The 26,187-nt window shown below is 40.9% G+C and overlaps 2 protein-coding genes across 2 annotated transcripts in view; one reads left to right on the forward strand and one right to left on the reverse strand.

Annotated features, from left to right (window-relative positions):
* The first annotated feature begins 708 nt into the window (after window positions 1–708).
* On the forward strand, window positions 709–2,231 carry LOC115799945 (lipocalin-like). The gene is made up of 6 exons (XM_030757235.1): window positions 709–892; window positions 1,056–1,195; window positions 1,309–1,388; window positions 1,466–1,579; window positions 1,669–1,770; window positions 1,851–2,231. The coding sequence occupies exons 1-6, from the start codon at window positions 797–799 to the stop codon at window positions 1,868–1,870; spliced, it is 552 nt and encodes a 183-aa protein (XP_030613095.1). The 5' UTR covers window positions 709–796; the 3' UTR covers window positions 1,871–2,231.
* A 960-nt stretch (window positions 2,232–3,191) lies between these two features.
* Window positions 3,192–26,187, reverse strand: part of cntnap2a (contactin associated protein 2a) — a 214,228-nt gene continuing 191,232 nt past the window's right edge. The window contains exons 24-27 of the mRNA XM_030756212.1: window positions 20,044–20,137; window positions 8,248–8,532; window positions 6,683–6,754; window positions 3,192–5,704 (exon numbers count right to left, since the gene is read on the reverse strand). Coding sequence (XP_030612072.1) covers window positions 5,505–5,704; window positions 6,683–6,754; window positions 8,248–8,532; window positions 20,044–20,137 — 651 coding nt within the window. The 3' untranslated portion in view covers window positions 3,192–5,504. The remainder of the gene's footprint in view (window positions 5,705–6,682; window positions 6,755–8,247; window positions 8,533–20,043; window positions 20,138–26,187) is intronic.

A 26,187-nucleotide genomic window follows, 5' to 3' on the forward strand; every position in this document is an offset into this window, starting at 1 on the left:
GGGGGGGGGGGGGGGGGGGGGGGGGGGGCTCTGATAAGTCATACATGTCAGCAAAATAAAGAATTCACAGCTAATCAGCACATTATGAAATGTGTAAGTGATGCAAGATACAGAAATGGTTTAAATGGGGATTTGTTCTCATATGAATGCAATATTTAATGTCAAACATGTCGACACTGTGAGCTCGAAACTCTTCACGCACCAAAAGTTTTATGAAACAATTAACGCTGAAAACGAGCGCCACGACCCGAGTCGGTGCTCGGAGGTCGCAAAGAACAATGAAACCACTGCATGCATCACCGCCAAAGTTATTTAACAGAAACGGGGAAATGATTTTTCACTGTGAAGTTCTTCAAACTGCCTGACTCAGCGCTTCTGGCCATGCTGAAACTATTGGATGCAAATGGTTCATTAAAGCCAGAAAAAAATGGAAAATACACAGATTTTATTTTTTGAAATTTTGATAGGCTGGTCAGAGGAAGAGGAGGTGTCTTAAAGGACCTCTATTATGTATCCCCCACTGCCCCTGCACCCCTTCTGTCCCGTCTTCAGTCACACATGCCAGTTGTGTAACAGATGTGATTTGCCAGAGGGTTTCTTTCTCTCTCTCTTTTTTTTAACTACTGTAACAAGCAGCAGGATTTTTTTTGGGGTGGGGTGGGGTGGGGGTGGGGGGGTGAGCTTGGAGGGGCAGGACCCTGCAGCATATAAGAAGCCTCCTCTTGCTTTGTCCCGTCACGCCGCTATCACAGTCCTGATCACTCCGTAGAAGCTGAGAACACAGAAAGAAGAAGCCATGAGGAACACACTGCTGAGGATGCTGGCCGCCCTGATGTGTGTGCTGGCTGCCTGCGCAGACGTCATGCCTGTAAAAGACTTCAACATGGAGAAGGTAACAAATGCATGTTAAAACGTAACAAAAAGTTATTTGTATCTGTGCTCACTGCACAGAAAAAAAGCCCTCACTTTTAGAAATAGGAAACGATAAATAACCTATATGCAGTGATTAATGCAGAGAGAACAATATTCATCACCTCCTTTTATCTTTCTTACAGATGGCAGGCAAGTGGTACCTGACTGGCTTTGCTTCAAATGCTCAGTGGTTTGTGAACCACAAGGCAAACATGAAGATGGGGACAGCTCGCTTAACACCAACTGATACAGGAGACCTGGACCTCTCTTACGCCAATCTGAAGTAAGTGTAATCACGCTTTCAAACGAGAAAAGTAAAAAACAAAACAAAGCAAAAATTTTGTTTTGTGTGGGGTATGAAATAAACTGGTCCTGATTTTTTTTTTTTTTTTTTAGTGCTGATGGCTCTTGCTGGAGAATGACTCACCTGGCTAGGAAAACTGACACTCCTGGACGCTTCACCTTCCACAGCCAGGGTGAGTAAAGACCAAATTATTCACACCCAAAAGTTTGACAGAGGCATGAAATCTAACAGCATTTCTGTGTTCCCCAGCTTGGAACAATGACAACGACATGCGCGTTGTTGATGTTGTTTATGACGACTACGCCGTGGTCCACACCATCAAGACGAAGGAGGGAGTGTCCGAGGTCCTCAACAAGCTTTACAGTAAGTTTATCTCGTCACCATCAGAGCAGCTATCTGGGAAAGCATTCCTGGATTTGCTAAACGTTAAAGAGTCCCATGTGGTTTTGTAGGACGCACTCCCGACACCAGCGCTGTCCTACAGCAGAAGTTCACACAGTTCTCTTTGGACAGCGGGATCCTCCCTGAGAACATCGTTATCCTGCCCAAGAATGGTAAGTTAACAATATCAACAATGTGACTGATTCTGTAAGTGATTCTGATATTTGCTCACCCAGCCACGTATGCGTTACAGGTGAGTGTCCTGATGCCTGAGGAATCTAATCCTCCATCTCAGAGGCGTTTCACCCCTGACCCTGTTTCTCCAACCGCTACCCCCCACAGTCAATTTTGAAGCTTCACCAAAAGCTACACCTCGGACAATGAAACTCAAGCATTTCACTTTATTCTCTGCTGCACACCAAAGACCAACCCTGATCCTAGTTGAGACCTCGTGCTCGTGAAGACGTGCATTAACTGAGGCGTCAGAGGGGAACAATAAAGGGCTGATTGTGAGACAAATAAGGGAATGAATTAAACTACACTGCTAAAATTGTCTTTTGTAACTGCTGATTTCTTTTGTAGAGTTTTTCTATTTTCCAATGACCCTCGAAGCCAATAAAATTGCTAAAATGTTTCTGATTTCAGAATAATTTCCTTTGTGAAGTTTTGGAAGTTACATGAATATTGTAACATGCACTGCCACCTATTAGCTGGCTGACAGACATACGACTGTATGCTAGATACTTTGCTCCATTACTTTAGGAGATAGGGTTTGTCACAAGGTTTAACGATGAGTTGCAGTTATGCAAAAAATATGATTTCATAAGACTTAGGGAACAATTTAATCGACAAACATAATGAAATGTAGATTATTATCACACAAACTAATTATAGAGCAGCTAGATTACCATTTAGTCCTGGATCATGAGGCATTAGAGTTCAACTGCAGGCACCTGCAAAAATACTGACAATGACAAAAGCAGATAAACAAAGTAATCCGATTTATCTAATCACCGGGTGTGCTGACCAAATCACTCCTGCGTAAAAACAGGTTACCACTAAGTTTCCGGTCTAGCAGTCTAACACCCTGGACTTAAGTGAGCCCGTTTGGGCACGACTTCATCATCTTAAGGACATTTCTGTCATTTTTACAACTTTGCAGCACTTCATCACTTTAGGTACATTTTTCAGCATGTTTATCATCCATTTCATATATTTACAGTTGTACTTGTCACCGATTCTGTATTAGTTTTTAAGTTTAATTAATTTGGTGATCAACAGTCATAATCTGTGTATCAGTGTGTGTGTGCTCTGTAAATCTGGATGATGAAGGTACGCTGCCTGCCCACAAGAGGGCAGCCTATGACCTGCTGGACCCTCCTTTTGTATTGAAATGCTCATTATAGGCTTACAATTCAATCAAATTGAAAAAAATACCAAGTAAAGAGAAGCAGTGGCATGCACCTGAAGGTCATGAGTCCGATTGTGCCATAGCCCTTGTTTCTTAATGGTTATGTGTTTAGGTTACAAGATGTTCCGTGAATATCTCTCAGGTTTTTCTTTGAAGACAGAGAGAGAAAAAGAAAGACTGCTGTTAAAGATCAAACACTCTTTATTGAACGCAAGAGAAATGAAAGCAAAACATGTGGGTTAAAGTTTTGCCTGTTGGCGCAGATAATCAGTTATCACCGCTGTTAAGTTCAAACCATATATCAAGGGTGCAGCTATGCATTTGTAAGTGTTGCCTGAAAAATAAAATCAAAAACAACAAAACATCAGTAGAGTCGCTCATTTGCCCTAAAGGATGCGATGTAAGAACAGACAAACTCTTCTTTGAGGCCTCGGTAGAAGGCAGGCTGCGTTCAGCAGCTGGCCTAATGTCTCAGATGAAGCAATCTAGAGTAAGCACTCAATCATGAGGCGATTATGATTCATGTACGAGTACCGCGGGAGCAATTTGATCAAACAGACATACAAAAACAACAACAACTTCACAACAAAATAAAGTTGGCAGCAGGTTTCAGCTGTAACACATTGTTCTGTAAAAGCCATGGTAAGGTAAACTGGTAAACGTAACCGACAGGGACAAAAAAAAAAAAAAGAAAGTTGGAAAATATAATTTGTCCATCATTTGAATGCATATTGGACCACAGCGGCACTGCAGGGCGAAGCTCTGCCTCTTCACAAAGAAGCTGCCTCCTCATTCTAAACGCGTTGTTCTTGTAAATGAGCAAATGACTCATGCTTCACCAAACATGCATGTTTTATGTGTGTATGTGTGAGGGTAAGTGTAAACTTGTGCGTTCTATAGCGTGCAGCACTCATCTACATCGACAAAGCTGCTACTGCTGCACACACACACACACACACACAAAAAACTAAAACTAAAAAAAAAAGTCTGGCTTTTTTTTTAAAATCTGAAAAGAAGTTGGCTGGACATTTTTCCCCCCCACCCAAGGTTTCTGGGTGAGGGAACACAGCACCATTGAAATATCAGGAAACATAAAAATACCTGAAAACACTATTAACTCCGATTTTATGCAGCAGCAGTCAAGTTTTTCTTGTAGGTTTGTGTTAAGTGGTGTGAGGCAAGGCCAAACGGCTCAGCACCTTGAAGGCACACTGGAATAATAAGCCAATTATCTTCTTAACCTCGTCCCAGGTGTTTTTCAGATATGAATTGATTTTTCATTTCATGCTGCTTCGCCCACTTAATGCCTAGAGTTTAGTGCATCAATAAAACTCAGTACGCATCAGCCAAACTGTTCAGTCTCGTCTCCGCGACTGTCCAAAAACGTCTCTTCTGACGCTCCTTTCGTCCGGTATTTCGCCTCCACATATACGCACAGATGCATGCATGCGCTGTAAAACCGCAGCCCAACACTGCCTATGATGTATTAAAACACAACACAACAAAAACAAAAACAAAGCGTCAACTGACAGTTCAAATTAAATATGAAAATCTGACATAAGACTCAAGTGTTTGGCAAAGAAACAAACAAACTGCTCAAGTCTGAATGAGTGAAGGCTCACAGTCTCACTCATTCCAAATTCAAAGAAAGCTGCCACAATGATGATGATGATGATGATGTCATGATTTCCCATCATGCTCAGAGAAACCCCCTGCTGCCCTTCCACAGACAGGAATGCCCGTTACAATCGAATGTCATAAGATTTAAACATAAAACTCTGTATTTCACACATTTATAATGTAACAGACAGACGTATGATACCACTGTCATATAGATATGAATTTCTAATTTTAGTTTATGTGTCTGACTCTAAATAAATCATTTTGGAAAAGGATAAAATAATATCGTATTTACAAGGTGGCTTTTGGCATCCATATTCAACTCTATATTACCACAGTATGAGTGGCATGTCATTTGACGGATATGAGTGTTGACAAACTGGTGCACCCAAAGCTTGAAACATGAAAAGAAAAAAAAAGGTTTGGCATGTTGATTTGATCATTTTTGATATAAGATTTTTGTTAAAATATAAAATTAAAATGCAACAGGGACTGGCAATAAATCTTGCTATCACACGACCCAATAAGTATAATTATTTGTCATATACAGTATTCAAAGGACTCCTGAAAACTCCCAAGCACGATACAAAGAAGGACAAGCCGGTTAGTATATACACGTACAGTCTCTTACTGCTGTGCTCAGTTGAATAAGTGTCCCTTTCTTCTCTTTCTAATAATCTGGATATATATAAAAAAACAAAAAGATTTCTGTACAGTCTTTCCCACTTTCCCAACCTTCCCTGGGAGATTATTGTCCTATTGAATAGCCAATCCTCCGTCCATTCTGCGATTGGTCTTTAATTAAACCTCCTCTATCTCTGTAGCATCTGATGATCTGAAACATCACTTTGTCTCTCAGAGTCCTTTGATTGGCTGTTAGATGAACCACTCCTTCTTTGATTCGTCAATGGTTTCTGGGTTGTCGGTGCCAATGATGGCCGTATCCACTGATTCCGCGGCGGACTCCCCGCTGCCCTTGGCCTCGTTGGTGTGGTAGGTGCCTTTGTGACGGAACATGTAGCGGATCAGGAACACCAGAGTACATAAGATGGTGAAGATCACCACTGCGATAATACCTGCAGCAGAGGCAGACAGGTGTTATTGTGCTTTTTCAATTACTGCTGCTAACCTGCTCCAACCAAGCGACTGGCTGACCTAATTCCTCATATCAGTCAGCATCTAAGCAAAGGCAAATTTGTTGCTTTTTTTGGCTTTTGTTTGCTTGTAATTAGTGAACTGTGGTCTGATTTTTTTGGACAAAAACAACCACCACAATTCACAGGTTGCTGCAGGTGTGAAGTACAGAGAGCAAATAATACTTATATAGCGCTTTTCTACTCTAACTGAGCACTAAAAGCACTTTTTACTACAAGCCTCATTCACCCTGTCACTCACATTCATACAAGTACTTTTCACTATACATAAGCACCATGTCTAACATAACATTTGCACAAACATTCACACTCTGACGGCTGCACAGGGGACAACTCGGGGTTTAGTATCTCGCCCAAGGAAACTTTGATATGCAGACTAGAGCAGCCGGGGATCGAGCCACTGACCTTCCAATTGGTGGACAACTCGCTCTACCTCCTGAGCCGCAGCCGCCCCAAATGATAAGGCCCTGCTCAAATGTTTTTGGGCAAGACAGTTACCCCTCCCAAAGTGAATGCCAACCATATAATTTAACACTATTTTATATTCTTAACTGATTAGAACATCACAGTGCAGCTCTATACTATATAATAAATTACTGGCAGACCTATTGAAAACTTAAAAGACTTCCTAAATGTGGAAAACAAATAAGCAATTAAAAACAAAAATAAATAATTCTTTTGAACAATGATCACTTTTTATCTTACTATTTTTTTTTTGTTTGTAAAATTCAATTCAGATATAATCAAACCAGAAGAATACGGTACGTGTTCATACACATACCTCAAAAACCCAACAACCATGATGGCATGCATCTAGCAAGTTTGAATTTTGGCAGCTTGGGACCAAGTACATTTTTTTTTTGTAATATACAGCTTTAATATGATAATGACATTTTGTACCTCCAATGATGGCAGAGTCCCTGTTGACTCCATCAGGAATCACTCTCTCCTCATTGAAGGGAAACTCTGCATCTAAACAAAGAGTGAGAGAAGCACACAAAAACAGACTGAAACATAAATATAACGTGTACGTTCTCCGTGCTTATATCAACACAGAAAATGGAGTACGTGAGCTATTTTTAGCAGTTAAAAGTCAAAAGGAACAACTGTATGCATAACCTGTGCTGATTAATAATGACAGTACTTTAGTTTTCTATACTAAAATAGAGTTCACTGTAATGTGCTAACAGAGAAACTTGGTTTCTTCTGTCTCCAGCTTTACTGCGTACATACATGAGAAGGTCACCGAGATGGATAAAAAAATTACTACTGATGGATAAACACATTTGTTACTACACCGTTTTATGTGTTTCATTAATCATTAATCATTCATCGATGCGGTTTACACTCCTGCTGCCACCGTCTAATTGCTGTGATATTCCCTGGATGTACACTGAGTGGATATGAAAGGAGGAGTTGGGATGAGTGGAGGGGATTGGTGTGTAATAAAGGACATTGCTGAAATTACCAAGAACTGACATCCATAATCTAGCACTTCTGTGCAAACACAACCTCATTATGCATATTTTTTGTCACACGAAAAACATCACCCTGCTATGAGCCTGTCAGCTGTTTCTGATGCAGGCTGTACTGCTGATGGTTCTCCTGAGAAGTCACAAGCATGAGTAAGAATCAAAGGACACGCTGTGAGGGGAGAAAAGCTGCATAAAGCAGGACAGCAATTAGGCTCATTTGGATGTAATAACCAAACTATAATGTATTAGAAAACATAAGAGAAAAGGTGAGAACACAGAGAAGTCAGTAGATAAAGTCCTTAAAGGATGTCCTTACCAACAACAGAAACTAATGCAAAACGGTCACCTGAGAGTGAACGATGGAAGGAGGTTTTATAAGTTATAGATTAGAGCTATCTATAGAAAACCTAAGGCAACATAAACAATAATCCATTTTGTAGATGGATGGCGGAGAGCTGACTGTGAGTTTGGACCTGGAGTCCAGATCGATGGAGTGGATCAATTTCAGAGAGCTCAACGCTCCCAAAGGCACAGTTGGCACGGAGCCTGAGGAAAACAAATGCTTCCAGAATGATGACACTAAAAATACTAACGACTGCAGCTGGATATATCATTAGATGCACGTGAGCTTTCGTCTGTGTGTGTGTGTGTGTGTGTGTGTGTGTGTGTGTGCTTTAGTCTGTGTGTGTGTGTGTGTATATGGGCATGTAAACAAACAGGTCTGAAATAAAGACGTGTGTTAGCATTTCAAGGATCAATTGCTGTTTTTTTTTTGTTTTTTTGAGGAAGTATATATTTACTGAATGCATTCAAATACATACTGCTCTGGGTAAGCGTGGGTTTGTGAAGAAAAACCTCAATAAGCTCTTCTCTACCACACAGAAGCAGCATGTTTGCATTAATGGTTCAGATTGCACAATTTAGCTTTTTTCTTATCATTGAGAACAAACAAACAAAAAAAAATCAACACCTTGAGCATTTTACACTCACCTGTGTTGTCCAAATGCCAGGGATCTGTTGCGGCAGACATTGGTGGGATGGTGAGCGGTGACGCGCCGCAGTTGGACTCCACCAGTTTACCCTGGTAAGACACAGGTGAGGCAGCTGCAGGTTGTCTGTCTGTCTGACCGGCCGTTGGCGTGGCCTGAGACTTCGCTGCTGTTCTGAGCGCAGACTTGAGCGGGGCGATTCCGTTGAACTCTACCCGCGACAGACAGCCGATGAAACCCGGGGTGTTGTAACGTTCAATGAGGACTGGGTCTATGTGCCCCGTTTCTGTACGGAGACACAGGGTTGGAGAGAAGTAGATGATTTTAAAGAACCTGTCTGTTGAACGTTTACTGAGAAGGTCAAATGTGATGCTGACTTATCTGGAACAATGGCCTTACATCTGATACTGAGAGAAGACACGGCAACAGCTAGGAAAAACCAACAGCTACAAATTACTACAGGATTGAAGAGAAATGATCAGCAGACATAACAGGCAAAGCAGACCAGTGCTCTGCAAGTTTAATACACTCGGCCAGATTAGGAATCTACACAAAAAGGGAAGGCAAGAGAGTGAAGGCGAGCTGGAGGAGGAGGTAGGAAGCAGAGGGGGGAGCATATACTGACCTCTAATGTCAAATTAGAGGATGACTAATGAATTAACACCCCCGCTGTTCTCACAGGCTTTGTTTCTCTGTCCTTCTCTGCTTTTCTGTAGTCATTCTTTTATTCATGAGTTGATTTAGCAGCACAGTAGTGAGGCGATATTTCATATTCAGCATTCATTGTGGCTTCAACCAACCCTGAATACGCGTTGCTCGTTCTACTCTTTGCAAGCAGCTCTTACAATCTTATAACAAATCTTTATCGCACTTTTGTGTGTACATGAGGATGATGAAAGCTCACATGAAGGTTCAGTAGCCAGCTCTGCGGTGTAATCTGTACCAAATATATTAAAATAATGATTACAAAAAGCTGCGTTACTGTTAAAAAAAAAAAAAAGCTAGTTTGCCTCTTGTTGTCCACTGTACTAACAGGTGACAGAAATAATTTGTGATAACTGCCACAATTTGGAGAGTAGGCAATTGCCTAAGGTCCAATTACTGCCATAGCAATCCAGATAAATTCAAATGTGCCTGTTTAAAAGCAGCAATTTGTGCACTCACACAGCTGCCTCTCAGTCCGCTCCTCTCTCTCCCTCTCCTTTGATTTTCATCTCCCTTTGTTTTTCAAAACGAAAAGCACTTCAACACACAGACTCACACATAAATCAGGGCCTGAACTGCTGGTGCCCCACTGAGCTCGGTCCAGCTGGGCCAATATCTCTGTTCAATCTGTGGATTTTGCGGGTTGTTTGTAGGTTGCACACGGCATATTTTCATGTGTGGACAAATATTGACTTTTTTTTTTCTAACAGTCATTTTGAGGTGTTGGGGCAGTTGATTGTCCTTTCAGCGCTCATATGGCCCAAGGTCAGTCGCTGAAAAACATTTTAAAAACAATACAGCAGTACACTCACAAGAAATATAAGCATATCTGCCTAACCCTTATTTTGGAAAAACGACATGCAGTAGAGAAAGTCTTTCAGCTATTAAAATCCTCTATTGCGGCACATAGACAAGACAGAGAAAAAGGGCCTCAAGACACAATCTGCAAATGAGTCTAGACAAACTCCCCGTTATCTCTCTTATATAGCAGCCAAGATCAAATTGCTTTTGTCATGGTAACATGGTGGTATTCCCCAAACTTCTGAATTTCTGAGGAAGCGTTCCTGGCAGTACATACACTTAAGCTGAGCCTTATAAATATCCAACCTTCATACCAAGCCCGCATACTAAAACTGAATCACCGAACTAACGGAGACCTAATGCTGGTCCCCAAACAGAAGTTGAATAACCACAGCATGACGGTATAAACACATGAATGCCCCCATAACATAAGAAACACAAGTGCATTCACACACACACACATCTTCAGAGAAGACAGGAGAGACCTTAAACTGTAGGCAGCAGACAACATGACAAAAAAAATAATAATTCCCTCTAACACCGACAGTTTTCCAGACAGGCTCCATGCTGGCACGAACCTGGAAAGATTCCAAAAAAAAAAAGAAAAGGAAAAAAAAAAAACTGTCATTGACACTTTTGGGAAGCTGCAAAATATATTACCACAACACATGACCTCTGCTTGTGTGTAGACAAAGCCAGGGTTTAATTTTAACATGCATGGCTGCAGTGCTTCTGCACAGCCATGCCACACCCAGAGGGAAGCACTGGACAATCCCAGAGACAAAAAAGGGATGACTAACTACAGGGCTCTGTGTGTGCTTGCATGGCTTTATTTAATGAATCCTGGGTTCTGAGTATCTGGACATGGCTTATAATGTAATTCTCTCTCTTTATTCCATTGTGATGGGGCCAATACAAGTATGCACATGTGTGTGCTCGGGCACTATTGATTGTGCTGCCAGGAATAGAGCCAAGGATTATGTGAGTTTTCTTAGCATTCATCTGACCAGACCTCCTACAGACACTAACACTGTTTGTATGCTGTGCAGTGTGTCTTTGTGTGCAGAAAACAATAATTATGCAGACACTCAGCAGGCTCTGCACTTTTGTCTTAAGGGTACTAATTTTTATATGTGTACTCAAAGGGAACTGTAGCTCTGCATCACTGAGTCAGTTCTTTCTGCAGGAATGTCTCTTCACACCTCGAAAATGTTTTGGATGGTGTGCATGGCGCAACTGTATGAATTTGCATATGTGTGGGGGTGCACAAGATAGGTGGAGAGACTGACACTGGAGGGAAACAGAGGCCTTGCTGTATTAAAGTAAACACAGTGAGCAGATTACTGATAACACGTAATATGAATATGAATGAAGCTCTTTCTCTCCTGTGTGCATGAACATGGGTTGATCGCTGCAGAGGTCTGTGTGTGAATACTAATAGGCTCTCTGTTGGGAGCCTCCTCTTCATATAATGCCTAAGTGTAGAGCTGACAGGTTTCCTTTAGAAATCAGTATGACTGTAGTTAAAATATGCACATTATTCTTAAACATGGCAAATTTGACAAGAATGGTTGTCACTGATTTGATAATGGCATGCTTTCCATTTACTGTTAATGTGAGGAACAAGAGGTGGACACCATTATATAAATGATAGCATTATCAAATGTAATCCAGTGATTTAGCATGGCAAAAAAAACCCCAAACAATCTGTGAAGTTGTAATACTGCATCAGTTAGTTCCCCTTGAATGTATGTGGGTAAACCTTAGAATAAACTACAATATAACTCCATCAAATAAACTCATACAGTATCTCAGTTGAGCTCTCGCAACATAAACTGAACATTAGGCAACCAGAGTTTTTTAAGGGGTGGTTTGTTCATCGCCAGTGCTTAACAGCACATTAATACATGATCATTAACAAGTAATATCACCTTATCCAGTCAACACAACCTTGTGGCTTGTAATCCCTTCTGTAGCTTGCCCTGGTGGCGTCTTATGGAGCTTCCCAGACTAATCAATAAAACATGGGCACAAACAAACAGCTCTAAACACACTTATCATAATCAGAAAAGACAAAAGTGTAATCCATCATGCTTGAGACAGCAATATTAAATGTAACATCATATGATACATAGAGCCTGTGTTGTGTTCTATCGTGTATCGTATATGACCTCCTTATAGAATAGAATAGAATAGAATAGAATAGAATAGAATGCCTTTACTGTCATTATACAGGATGTACAATGAGATTATAAATCCACCTAAACACATGTGTGCAAGTACACACACACACACACACACACACACACACATGCACACACACCTGCAACAAGGTCAGCATGTTGATCAGATGTGACCGGTGACATCACATGAATAATTCAAAAGGTGAGGCAGCACATAAAGCTGTGAGGAGAGGCCTGGGGTGAAGATAATAGGTAGGTAGGGGGATGTGTTTTGAGGTGGAAGAATTGTCTGAAGAGGGGAAAAAAAAGAAGGAAGGATGGAGACAACTGCAGAACTAGGAGGGAGGGAGGGTGTGGCTGCCTCTCCAAGAAGAAGTGCTGGTAAGTGGAAAGGTGAGAGACACAAGAGGAAGATAAGAGAGAGAAAGAGATAAGGGGGGAAAAAAGAGTAGAAAGTCTGATGTGAGCGTGCGTATGTGTGTGTGTGTGTATGTGTGTGTGTAGGGGTGGTGAGCAGGAAAGAAACGGGGTGACAAGAAGGGTGCTCAAATGGAGGGGTGGAGGAGATCAAACACAGTTGCCATGGAAACAAATGGAAGCTGATATAAGGGTGACAGAAGGAGAAAATGGGGGGAGCTGGGTAATGAAAGTATGGAGCATTTAAGACACATCAAAAATAACATTGATGTGAATCCACAAACCACACCCTTTAAACCACACAAACACACACATGCTGTCTGGTTGCTGGTCATGGTAGTTGCAGAGAGGGTCAGAGAGAGAGCGAGGGAGGGGGAGAGAGAGAGAGAGAGAGTGTAAATATGTTCTTATTGCAAAGCAAACTCTGAGAAGAAAACAAATGCAACCTTGACCAAAATTTTTGATCCTCATCTACTGCAGTATTTTTTTTGAACGTCATGGCCTCCTGCTCATATGAATGTTAAAAAAAAAAAACATCAAATGAGCTGCAGGGAATAGAAATGTGTAAAAAGAGCATTTGTGGGGTAACAGCGGAGGATCAGAGGGGGGGTAGAGCGAAACAGGTGAACGAGAAGAATAGGATATGTGTTCTAGACATGGAAAACACACCTGTGGTTGCAACATCTGTCCATACCGAAAGCACACATGGAGACAGACACACATATGCACACACACACACATACAGGTATATTCAGCTGTCCCACCTCTAGCTTTTTGCTTCACTAGGATGTTTGGGATGTATAGCCGATGAGCCAAGACACACAGGCATAACAGAAAAACGCATTAGCAAACACAGCAGAAAGAAATTAATAAAAAGCTCTCTGTGACAGCTCATTTCTCCTCCTGTGTATTTTCCCGCAATCCAATTAATCCAGCGGGTGGATTGCCTTGTAAATTCGAAAGCATCAAAAATTGCTCAAAGCATGAAAAAGAAAGGCTCTACCTCGCTACCTCGGCTGTAAATTCAATTTGCCGTTCATATTCAAATGACTCACACTAAACTGCTGAAACCTTGGCACACTCATGCACAGGGACTAACACACACAAATGATGAAACAAGCATGCATTAAAGTGTAGTTACCTAAGAGTTTGCGTCACTGTCTGCAGGCAGTTTGTTCAGCAAACCTTCTTCCTCTCCTCTTCTTTTTATATGTTCTTTCTGCCTGTTATGTGGATTTCTTAGCACAGTACCACATTGACAAGCACCTCTCTCTCTCTCTGCAGTGCAGTCCCACCCCCACTCTGAGACAGCAGCTGGAGAAAATCTGGATTCCGGATTCATACTGGCATGGATCAGGATTCACCAGTCTTAAGTACAACTAGTCGTAATAGCCAAAGAAGGATAGTATGATATCATCCTATCACACACAGACAGCAGACACCACTTGCAAGTATGCCCATCTCAATTAACAAGGCACCCTCAGATTATAAAATTACAACGCTAGAAGACACCAAGTTTCACCAGTGTCAGGATGCCTTTTGATTCTGAATTTATAGATCACAAAATAAAAGACAGGTTCTGAGAAGATGCTAAGAAGAGAGGAAATAGATTGAAATTCATCCTGACATGCTTTAGAAATTGGCCAACAATGTGCAAAATCAGCACCCTCATTCTCCCTTACGCAGAACTGGGTGTTGAGTCATCAACCTTCCCAAAAAACTGTCATCAGCAGGACAGAAGTTGAATGCAATGAGCTACTAATGCACTGGTGTTTCAGCATGCTGCAGTATGCCACTGAAGAACTTGCCTCCTTCAGTTTTAATAACGCTTAAAGTTAAAGGCCTGATCTCTCTGTATGACAGGTGTGCTGCCACAGCTGTAGCCAGCACCTGTCTGCCAGGACTCACCTCTGCCAGTTCAAGCCTGTAACTTAACAGTAAATAGCAGGCATGTGCCTCAGCCGTACAGTTGTGCAGTTTATGGATGCAGCTTGGTAACGTTAGCTGGTGACATAGCACTTCATCCTCTCATCCAAATACGGTCACTTCTGGCTTGAAGAAACAACATGTGAAACCAACACTGAGTCCTGAAACCAATATGTCTTTAAATATACACTATGATAAAAAATGACAAAAAACCCCCCAAAAAACCTGCATGTCAAACATTCAAATTATTGTTGTATTGTAGCACTCGTTTCTTTATATTATGCTAGGAGGATGGGAAATCGGTGCAGTGAAACATGCAAACATAAATGTAAATACAGTATATAAAACACAGTTTGTAACAATTCTAATGAGCTTGAATATTGTATATTTGGTATGACCACCTTTATTTTTTAACACAGTCTGAACTCTCTCAGGCAGCTTTCTTGTAATTTCTTTAAGTAGTCTTCAGGAATAGTTCTCCAGGCTTCTCGAAGGAGCTTCTTTGGTTGCCTTTTGTTCTGTTCTCTGTCAAGATGTTCCCACACTGCTTCAACAATGTTGAGGTCCGGGTTCTGGGGAGGCCAATCCATGACTGATTGTGTTCCACTGTGTGTTTTTCTATCCAGATATACTTCTTCTGCATTGGCAGTGTGTTTGGGATCAGTCATACTAAAAAAATTAAGCTGTTGCCAATCTGACATTTTCTAGAAGTTGCTGCATGTTGAATCAGAATCTGACGATAAATTTCAATGTTCATAATTCCAGCAATTCTGACAAGATCTCCAACACCACTGACTGAAAAGTGGCCCCAAACCATGACTAAGCCTCCACTGTGTTTTAGAGATGGCTGTAGACACGCACTGTTGTACCGCTCTCCTGACCTGTAATCTGGCATACCTCAGCCTTTTCTCCCTGTTTCTCTTCCTTAAGAATGACTTCTTGACAGCCACCTTTCCACCGAGACCATTTCTGATGAGCTTTCGGCAAAGAGTAGATATCTCAACTAAAAGTCCAGATGCATCTCTCAGGTCCTGTGTCCAGTCTTTTGTCCTCCACTTGTCCAGTTTCCTCCGATTTCTTTTTTGCATGTCAATACATGCAAGTAGGACAAAGAGAATAACCCAATAGCAGAAAATCCTGTGTTGTCAACATAAACTTTGTTATCTGTATACTGATAAATGTGGAGCACAGATAGACCTGTTTGTATGTGTTTGTGTAGTTTTTCCAGAAGAGTTAAAGGCTTTGTGAATGTAGTTTAAAACTGGGTTTTGTGTTTAGGGTTTTAAGGAAAAGAATGTAGGAACAAAGTGGACCTTAACAACTGCGACAGCAAGTTGTTCATTTTGTAAATCATGAGCTTCTCGATACCTCAAAGCATCTAGTTAGGAAAAACAAATATCTATCTATCTATCTGTCTATCTGTCTATCTATCTATCTATCTATCTATCTATCTATCTATCTATCTATCTATCTATCTATCTATCTATCTATCTATCTATCTATCTATCTATCTATCTATCTATCTATCTATCTATCTATCTATCTATCTATCTATCTATCTATAAGCATCTGAACAAGTAGACCATTATCTGCAAATAACAGCTAATAGAAGGCATTTCAGCTGCTCCCTTATTTCCCAAGGGCTCGCCACAGCGGCTGGATCTGCATGTTTGATTTGGCACAGATTTTACACCAGATGTCCTCCCTGATGCTGCTCTCCCATTTATCTGGGCTTTGGACTACGAGTTCATTAGCTTGTAGGCTGGGTTTGTGTCTCCTCCTGGTCTTGATCAAGTGATGTTTTACATGTAAGGCAAATGGGTTAACAAATACACCACGCAGCCGCTGCAAATAAAGGCTTCAAAGTTCTTTACCACAAAGCCATCTCAAAAAGTAAAGGCAATCTTACTTAAATCCAGTATAAAATAATTGGCATTGCCTAAAGGGAGGGACAGATTCATTCAGTGTGGACTGTTAACAGAAAAAGAGAGGTCAGGGGGATGAAGAACAGAAGAGAGAAATCAGAAGTTCAGAGTGGTACTGATGTACATGTCCTTTACAACTAACCCTCGGGGTTACAATCATCTCTCTATGATAGTACTTTCACACTGTCACTATTTCTATTGCTCTCTCTCTCTGACTTTGGCTCTGAATCTATTCCCTTAGATAGACACACACACAGTCCATGCACACACTTCAACACACACACACACAGACACTTGACAGATTTATAGCACAGAGGACAGAGTCTGGAGCGTGCCTGCTGCTCTGGCTGATGTATGACTCATCTCTCCCATCTATTCCACCGGGATGCATAGATCTAGACCCATACACAGTACATCAACCCACCCACCCACCACATTCATACAGTACACACTTGCAGTTGTGTCTCCATCACTTTTGAGGACTTACCCTCACTATAACCACCACTTGCCTAACCCTTAACTTAACCTTGACCCTAACCTAACCTTAAACAAAGTCTTGATACTCAAAACTAGGTATTTCTTTCATGGGGACTCCTTTTCTCCCCCATTATTCCAGATATGAGCAACAAAATCAGTATTTATCCTCCTTTAAGCATAAATGTCCTCCAGTCACACACACGCACACATATACAGCATACTGTAACATTAAGCATAAGGCTTCAGCATTTAGACAAGCATGCGCTGAACCATCCCTGTGCTGCATGATCAATAATACTACAGCACAATTTCTCTTGGCAGCAAACAAGCTAAAAGCTTTTATAGAGTCATTTCTTTGGGAATATAAACCTGAGAAAAATATGATTTTTCTGTACAAGTTATCAAAGCTACAGCTGCTTTTCCATCAGTGGATTCACTGACCAATCATTACAGCTCTAACAGCAACAGTACGAGCTTATATGGTATCCAGCATAAGGGTTTATATCAATGTCACATAGTTAACATGACATACTATAAAAGAGAAAGCTCACACAACTTACACTAGATGTAGTTATTCTGATCATATGAACATTAGGCAAGAGCTGACATCTGCTATAAGTACGCTTCCCTTGATTTGGCAACATTTTTGAAAATGCATAAATGATATAATGGATTCTCAACATAAAGGAGATCTGAAGCCAACTGCCATGCATAGCAGAGGAAGAGTGTTGCTAATGTTACTATATAGCATCCATGAATTTGCACTTATTTCCAGTTTCATGACATGGGTGAGAGAGGGCTTTGGTCAATAGGATTAAAAGAGTCAAATATCCTGAAATGTTGGATCTCTGAGGTGGATCACGCTCTAGTTAAAATATGTGAGATGTACTTGGAACAACAGTATCTAATATATTTTAAAAAAAAAAGCATAAACTTGAAAAATATACCATTTTTTTCTAGATATAACTGGATATAACTGTCACCTGTACTTAAAGCAAATAAGGAAATGATGGATTTCAGGACCCATTAATAGTGTTTATCTGATTATCTGATAGCATTTATGAATTTATGGTAGAACTCTACAGTTGTTAATTAACTGAAAAAAACCCCAGATCTTCACTGTACAGTGATGAAGATTATAAAAGTGTTCGGCTCTCTGTGAACCTTTTGCTTTTTTGTATTTCCTCCTTCATTATCCTAGTTAACTAATCACATCCCACAAACAACAGACTGTGAGGTGACAGTAGAGATGTCTCTGTGATCAGTGTGTGTGTGTGTGTGTTTGAGCACTGCACCAAACACAGGGTGGCTTTCTCCCAGAAACAGAGAATCTGATAGCTCAGCTGTCTGACAGCCTCTCTTGTCTCTGTGGTCCAAATACCGAAATGGAGCAGATCTGATGAGATGTGAAAACACCCGCGTTTGTTCTCTGTTCTTCTTTTTCTCTCCCTCCATGGTTTAGTGTTATGATGCTCGCTACAATGTAGAAAAATTAACATTTCAGTTTACTGACATGCCATCCTTTTTATAACAAACAGCTTAGGACTCGTTTGCCCTTAAAGCATCTGTGCTGTGTTGGCTGGCTGGAGATGGATGGCGTTCTTTTCTGTGTGTATGCGTTTGTTCACATGCTTCTGTATGCACGTGCATGGTGTTGTATTCCTCTGGGTTCTTGTGGTGTGTGCTGCAGCGTCGATAGTTCTGGCTGGTAAGTGAAGCCACACATTACTTCACCCTCACTGACTTTCTCAGCACTTGCGGTAGAGGACAAAGAGGATGAGGGGAAACAGGCGAAGAAGTAGAAGGGTGAAAATAATGAATACAATCTTCCATCAAAGTTACAAGTCATTATAGTCATTAATTAATCAAGTGTGAGGACCTCTATAAAAGCAGATGTTTGGGCAGTTCGCTGCTCTGGAGCATTCAGGTGTTTGTTGAAACAATGCCACAATCTTCCCAGGGACGGACACCCCAGCAAATTCACCCCAAGGTCAGACTGTGCAATGCTCGGAGAAAACCCCAGAGCTACATCTCACACTCTACACGCCTCCATTAGCATGTTAACAGTGAAGTTTATGACAGCACAATTGGACAAAGACTGAATAAGTAGGATTTACCAGAAGAAAGCTTCTCCTGTCTAAAAAGAACATGACAGCATTGCTTAGGTTTGCAAAGTTGCATATGAACAAATCATAAGACTTCTGAAACAATTTCCTTTGGACAGATGAGACCAAAGTGGAGATGTGCAAAATCAAACACCGCCTATCAGCACAAACACCTCACACCAACTGTCAAGCATGGTGATGGAGGGGGTGATGATTTGGGCTTGTTTTGCAGTCACAGGACCCGAGCAGGAGTTGACAATGAACTCCACCTTATACCCAAGTATTCTAGAGTCAAATGTGAGGCCAACAGCTAAAGCTTCAAAATCGAGTCATGCAATAGGACAATGATCCTATTGCACAGCAGCAAATCTCCAACAGAACGGCTGAGAAAGAAAAGAATGAAGGTGTTGCAATGGCCCAAAGTCCAGACTTCAATCCGGTTGAAATACTGTGGCAGGACCTTGAGAGAGCTTTGCATAAATGAATGCCCCCAAACCTCAATGAACCAAAACAACATTATAAAGATGAGTGGGCCAAAATTCCTCCACATTTATGACTGATAAAATCATACTGAAAGTGATTACTTCAAAATACTGCTCCAAAAGGTGGTTCCACAAGCTACTGAATCATCGGCATTGCTCAGTTTTTCACAGGACTGCATCTGCCACATATGCATGTGCAACCAAACAGAAGAAGATAGACGAGGCAGCCCAAAGTCACTATACAGGTCTCTGGCGTTCTCTAGTGGACAAAATATAAAAGTACATTTACTTCACTCAGAGAGGGAAAATAAATAAATAAATACACAGTTGTTTATGGATGTTCATTTATGTATCCAATTTAGGTATAAAAACCTATTTCAAAACAGCATGGCTTGTCTTAGTACTGAATAGAGTAATCCATCAATCACACATAAAGGAGCAGTGTTGGGGAAACTACTCTCTATTGGTCTTACAAACCAGTTACTTTAGGCTGAAGCGGTTAAACAACAGAAAACTAACCCTGGGAAGAAATTTAAGCATGCAAACTAAAACTAGTGGTAACTTTAACTACTGTGTAAAAAATAAAGAATGACATGGAGCCTCTGATTGGATATATACACCATACATACTCAGCATGACAGGAAGACGCTAAATGTATTTAAAAAGATACTTGGACTTAAATTAGTGTGCTTTTAGTGTGGTATGCTTATGCATGTGGGGCAATACATATAGTGACAACACTAACACACAAATGTGAGCATAAAAGACACACTCACCATAAACCTTTCCCAAGAATAGTGTCTTGACCAGGTTGAACTGTGTGTCTGAGGCCTCAGGGAGGTTGTAGCTGACTGGAGGGTAATGATCCAGCTGAGACAAGAGAGAGGGAGAGAGATAATGCATTAGCATCTGCGTTTCAAAGGGAGCCTACTCTCGACTAAAACTACTGACCAAAGCATTTTGAAAAGACCCAGGCTAAGATCTGCATCAGCACATTAAGCAGAGTACACAAGATGATGAAAAAAAAGATGGTAATTCATTGCTGTCAGGCAATGCAAAGCACCACAGCATAATCAAAAGCTCAACGGTCCCCTCTTGTGGTTTTCAAATGCCAGGAAAGCTTTAAATATGGTAGCTTAGTAACAAGGAAACCACTCACACACTCATACCTTAATTATATCCTTCATTTGAAATTCCCATGAATCTCAATCAGGTCTGTGAAAATTAATTAAAAACATGCACAAAATGCAGTAACTAGGATGACCATAAAATCTGAGCATCAGAAATGTCTCTGAGACAAAAAAAGAAAAGAAAAAGAAAATGTGCTAAACTGTTTAAAACACCAACTTGGATGCATCTTTTCCTATGAAACAAATGAATGAAATCTATTTAAAAACACCTAAATCTATCAGGCTTTAAAGGAGTCACACTAGCCCAAGCATCTTCTCTGGAAAGCTGCGATATTTTCTTTTTGGCTCATTTTCTCTAGTCACGTCTGGAAACCAACTGAAAAGTCATCTTCTACAATTATCCTGCAAACAAACAGCTCTTCCCAGCACTAGAAATAAATGATGACTCAAATGATACCTAATAATAATATGCAATTTCAAAAGTCTGTGGGGGGTTCAAAGCCTTTCCTGAGAACTTTAAACAGGGGAAAACAAGCAGCATGTTTACAAAGAGGAGCATCAGCGGAGATGTGAGAGCAGAGAGGGTGATAGAGGGAGGGAATACACGACTTTAATATCCCTGCAACATAATTAACTTGTTATTGCTGTTTCAATGAAGTTCCTAATTAGCTTGAAGGCTGCAGCCTGGTGCTATTGATGAGAATAATTTCAAAGCTACAAATTGGTTTTCTGTGTGTTCCAGAAATAAAAGATCCTCCTTCTTTCCTTCTCCCAGCACACAGGAGGACTGTATCTAAGCACACAGCAGGCTGCAGAAAGCAGGCTGGGGCCAGGCCAGAGTCGAGGAGGTTGGTTGGAAACAATGACTTTTGTCGCTGGATATTTGTTGTGTTGATGTGCTGAATAGCTGTCACGGCCTGTTAGCTGGGAGCTGAGCTGGACTGCCATTAAAGGGCTGAGATTTGTGTGTGTGTGTGTGTGTGTGTGTGTGTGTGGTAGTGCTTGTTTACAGGTTTAAATCAGTAGAGTCCCACCGTACAGAAATTTCCTTCTACCCACTGCTGCTCCAGACTATTTTCTCCCTCCTTCTCTTCACACACACACACACACACACACACACACACACACACACACACACACACACACACACACACACACACACACACACACACACACACACACACACACCATATCCTAATTTGATTCCTTCCAAAAGCCTGGTCTCAGTGGAGCATTGTGTGGGTTTTGTTTTCCTCTGTGACTGGAGGGTGGGATAATGGGGCACAATTAAATTGCGCTCAGCTTATTTACTTTTATCTGAGAAAACAAATTGGCTGCACAACCACGGAGGGGGGTTTGAGTCTTGAAATCCTCACAAAACGATCCACTGAGGAAGACAGCCTGGGAAGACACCTAATTTTACCAAACTTTGTCAATTACAAGCCCGGTCATTGGGATCCTTTTCCTTTTACGCAGCACCATTTAGAAAACACACAGTCGTTGCCTCAAAAGTTACATAAAGCTTACATAAGCAAAGTAATCAGGGGTTAGACAAAGAGAAAATTAACAAAGGGTGAAATCTATTTCCCTGACTATGTGCTCAAAAGGAATCTAATTTAGCCAATGTGCTGTTTATATTCAAACTCATTTACAGTGCACTGAGAGCTTTTTACCTCCGTGGCACCTCTGTTTCCTTAATGATATCTGAGGGATAAAAATACTCCCATCACAGATTTAACACTGAACAAAAGTGCAAAGAAATGTTAATTTTCCTCTTGAATAAATTGTTTAACATCATTATTAAGTGAACTACTGAATTATTTTTTTTTTGCCTTGCCCGCATCTCAGGTGAAGCAAGCCATTTACACCGCTGAGTCAACCACAGAAGCAACTGGAGGAGAGGAGGAGAGGAAGCGGAGATGAGACGTCTGCTGCCTGAAGGGACTCCTGACTTTCATCTCTAAACCCTCACAGTGTGAGAGAAAAAGAAAGTGAGAGATGGCGAGATGGGAACTTATTTTAATCTCGCCTTGGCGCGCCTTTGATAGCGAGCTAACCTAACGAGACCTCACAGACGCTTGAAAACCAAACACTTGCTCTGCTCGCTGCACTCTGAATGCCTCGGTGTACATGTCAGCAGGTATTTTATGTTCGCATGCAAAGCCTCACCTTGAAGTAAGCCTCGGGATTATAAAAGACTTAGATAATCGCAATGCATCAAAGTGATCTTTGTTATCATATTTTGTGGGTCGACTTTCTTTATCTAACAACAGTATCTGTTTCTTTCAACCCCCTCTCTCTCTCTTTTTGGCTCTCTGTTCTGCCTTTTTCTTTTGCCCTATATTTCTCTCTGGCTCCCCATTTCTCTCTGATTCAAATTACCACACACTCACTTGTCTTGCCACATTCTCTCTGCTTTGTCTTTAAACTAAACAGCCACTTGTCTAAATGCCTTTAAGATTTGCAGCCCTGATAGCAGAGAAGCGAGGCCTCTGCAGCCTGAGGTAAACAGTCCACTGCTTCTTATCCCTCATTTTTTTGAAACTTGGGGAAATTGAATTTGATCCACTGCCAGCCCCACCAGCACAACTGACTTTTATTGCATCTGACTCATATCTCTGCCGCTCACTCATTTTGTTATCTCAGATGCTAGCAACTGGGCCTTTGATAAGTGTGTGCACAAAAATAATAACAGGCTAGTTGCAGTTCCAGCGCTGATGGCACCCACTGACAAAACTGGCATTTTTAGGCTTTAATGCATAATTCAATAATTAAAACAAACAAACAAAAATCTAATTTCAAGCCCTGGAATTAGTCAGCAGAGATTTCAGCATTCAAAAGCAGTCATTAGGCATCTCAGTATTTGCATGCAGTTCTGTACACTTCATATGATGGACGGCATGTCAAAAAACTTGCTGTCAAAGAGTGACTGAAGCTCAGTGAGAATCTCATAGGAAAAGGTCATGTTGAACCATGGTGAATATTTATACAGAAGCAGGTGAAACAAGGGTTTTTCTATAATATAATATACTGTAAATAGTCCGGCACATCATGCACATTGTATATAGTGTTATTATTATTAGTAGTATTAAGGTTAATATTGTTTGTTGATTTTATATATATTCTTTTCTTAATAGTGTGAATTATTATATCTTTATTTATATTTATAATAACTGCGGCTGCTGTTACACCCAAATTTCCCCTCTGTGGGACAATAAAGGCTGTTTCTTCTTCTTCTTCTTACAATATAAAGTGCCTTGAGGTGACTGTTGTTGTGATTTGGCATTAAAAAACTCAAATGAGTTGAATTTCAAGTCACTCTCTTTACTGGATGGATGATATATTTACATGCTACATGCTATGTAAATATAACCCCTGATTTGGTGCTTCGATGATAGGCCCGGAGGCTGTTTTATTGAACACGTTGGTCCAAAAGCTCCCATAGGTGCTGAAATGGCTTGAGATATGATGACTGCAATGGCCATAACATATGATTTACATTATTTTCATACTCAAACAAATCATTGACCCCTGGTGCTCTACGGATGGCAGCACTGTCATTCTGGATGAGACTACTCCCATCAGATTCATCCGAGGGTAAAAGCTGGTCACCCAGATTTGCTGACTTTTGTGACCATTCCATGTCCCCCCATTCTTGTTAAATGGACCCAGCCCATAGCAGTAAAACACCGCCACCAATGGAATAAACAGAATCATCACTCTCTCTCAGTGCAGTGAGTAAAGTGTGCCAGCAGATGGAGAGCCAACAGGCCTTGACTACCATACCAAAAGGTTCCTTTTTTTCCCCTAAATTGGGACCTGATGCCAAAGTAATGAGAGCATTGGTTTATGTTCAGTTACCTGCTGTATATTGCCATACTGGCATCTCAATTAAGATGCAGTGTATTTTGATAATTAGTGAGTTTTCTGTGTCCTCTGTTTGGGATTTAGTAATGGGTAAATTTAGAGCCCCTGTTGATGCTGCCTACTTACTGCCTAGTAATGCTCAATGTGTTTCCTTGTTGCTGCAGTCCTCCTGAGGAGAATATGTCCTGTTCCTCGCATCTCATTAGTGCAAGTTGCAGACACGGTTGATATCTAAAAGCAAATAAAAGTAGAAAAACCCTCTAGGGCATGTGAGGTATGTGAGAAGTTAGACAGGAGGCAAGGAAACCTATACAGTATCAGAATGGACAGATGAGTTAGACTGAATAATGTTGATTTTATGGAGCAGTGTGAAGCCTTTGTAGTTAGCTGATCTGACAGGATCTCACTGGTGCGCGCGTGTCTGTTGGTATGCAAGTCTGCGTCTGTTTACGTGCGCCTATCAAGCGCATGTACCTTGAAAAGAGCCCTAAGGCAGAAAGGCAACATGAAAAAGTTTCACCCATCAAAGTTATCTTTGTCAACGGACCTTCTGGCTCCACTTTTCATTCCTTATCTGTAAACGTCATCTATTTTCTCTGCGCCTCTCTCCCACAGATCACACGCTGATGCTTTTTTCTCTTAAATCCAAATTACCACATCATACTGGTTCATCTTAATTCTTAACACGCTTTAATGTTTAACTGTTAACCTGTCATTAAGGGAGAAAAACACTCAAAGGATTGTTTTTGCTTATTTATTTTTAAAGTACAGCCTCAGCACCTTGAAGGAACTACACTGGGATTGTGTACTACACAGTTAATAGTTTAGTCACATACTCAAAGCAAGACTGAACCTCAACACTGTCGATCTAGACACAGCTAAGCTGCTTTCAATCAGTGAAAAGCACACTGTCTGCATGTATGTATGTGTGTGTGCGTGCGTGTGTGTGTGTGTGCATAAGCGATGAGCAAAGAGTCTAGCAGTTGCTCCAATCGCTTTCTATGCTACTAAGAAAGCATGTTTTATGTTAAAGTACTCCCAGTGGAGTGATGAGCAGCTACAGGATGCGATTTGCTTAGAAAATGATTATCATTGGAGGTTTCAGTTTAATTTTCTGGCTCTCTGAATTTTTCACTGCAGTGTGTGAATGCAGGTGATGAGATTCCAGGATGGATGGGGGTCATTGCTCCACGCAGTGAGAGACGACGAGATCTACGGGCTGTAGAAGTGCAGATGAAATGATTACAGGTTTGGGACTATTGTGATTCATTCTAGCTCACATTTGATTTTACTTAATGAAAAAAAAGAAAGATTTAAAGGACTTCATATTAGACTCTTAAGCTCTGTAACAGTGACAAAAACCATCTTTTAAAATAAATATTAATATTCGATTGGTCCGTTCTTTACCTGTTCAAAATATAACAATGAAAACATCCTGCAAATATCTCATGTGCAGTATTTTTATTAATTATATTCGTATTTATGTGTTCAAATGCAGAAGTGAGCTGCATCATCTCTACAGTGTCTCCCTTGTGTCATAACATAACTTGCTATTAATGATAAGATGAAGCTCTGTCTGTATGAGCATTGCAATCAATGGAAACTGTAAGCAAACTGCTGCTATATTAGTTACCAAATGTTTGTACAGCGTTGGACCTTGAAGCTCTGAGCCAAGCAATTGTTGAGAGAGGAGGGGAATCCTTTTAAAAGCCATGTTAATGCTATAGTGCCCTCTGGCCACTAGGGGGGAGGTGGTCCTTACATGAATGAATATGTGAGTGACTTACTCTATAGATGCCGATAGGGTCTGCATATAAGGAATATAAATATGCCCACAGTATGATCATGTAAATGTACTTAGAAACATTTCTGATAATACCAGAATGTTACCTTAGTGTACAAATGCAGTATTTTAATGGCTAA

This window comes from Archocentrus centrarchus, chromosome 20 (genome assembly GCF_007364275.1).
Source record: "Archocentrus centrarchus isolate MPI-CPG fArcCen1 chromosome 20, fArcCen1, whole genome shotgun sequence".
Taxonomy (NCBI): domain Eukaryota; kingdom Metazoa; phylum Chordata; class Actinopteri; order Cichliformes; family Cichlidae; genus Archocentrus; species Archocentrus centrarchus.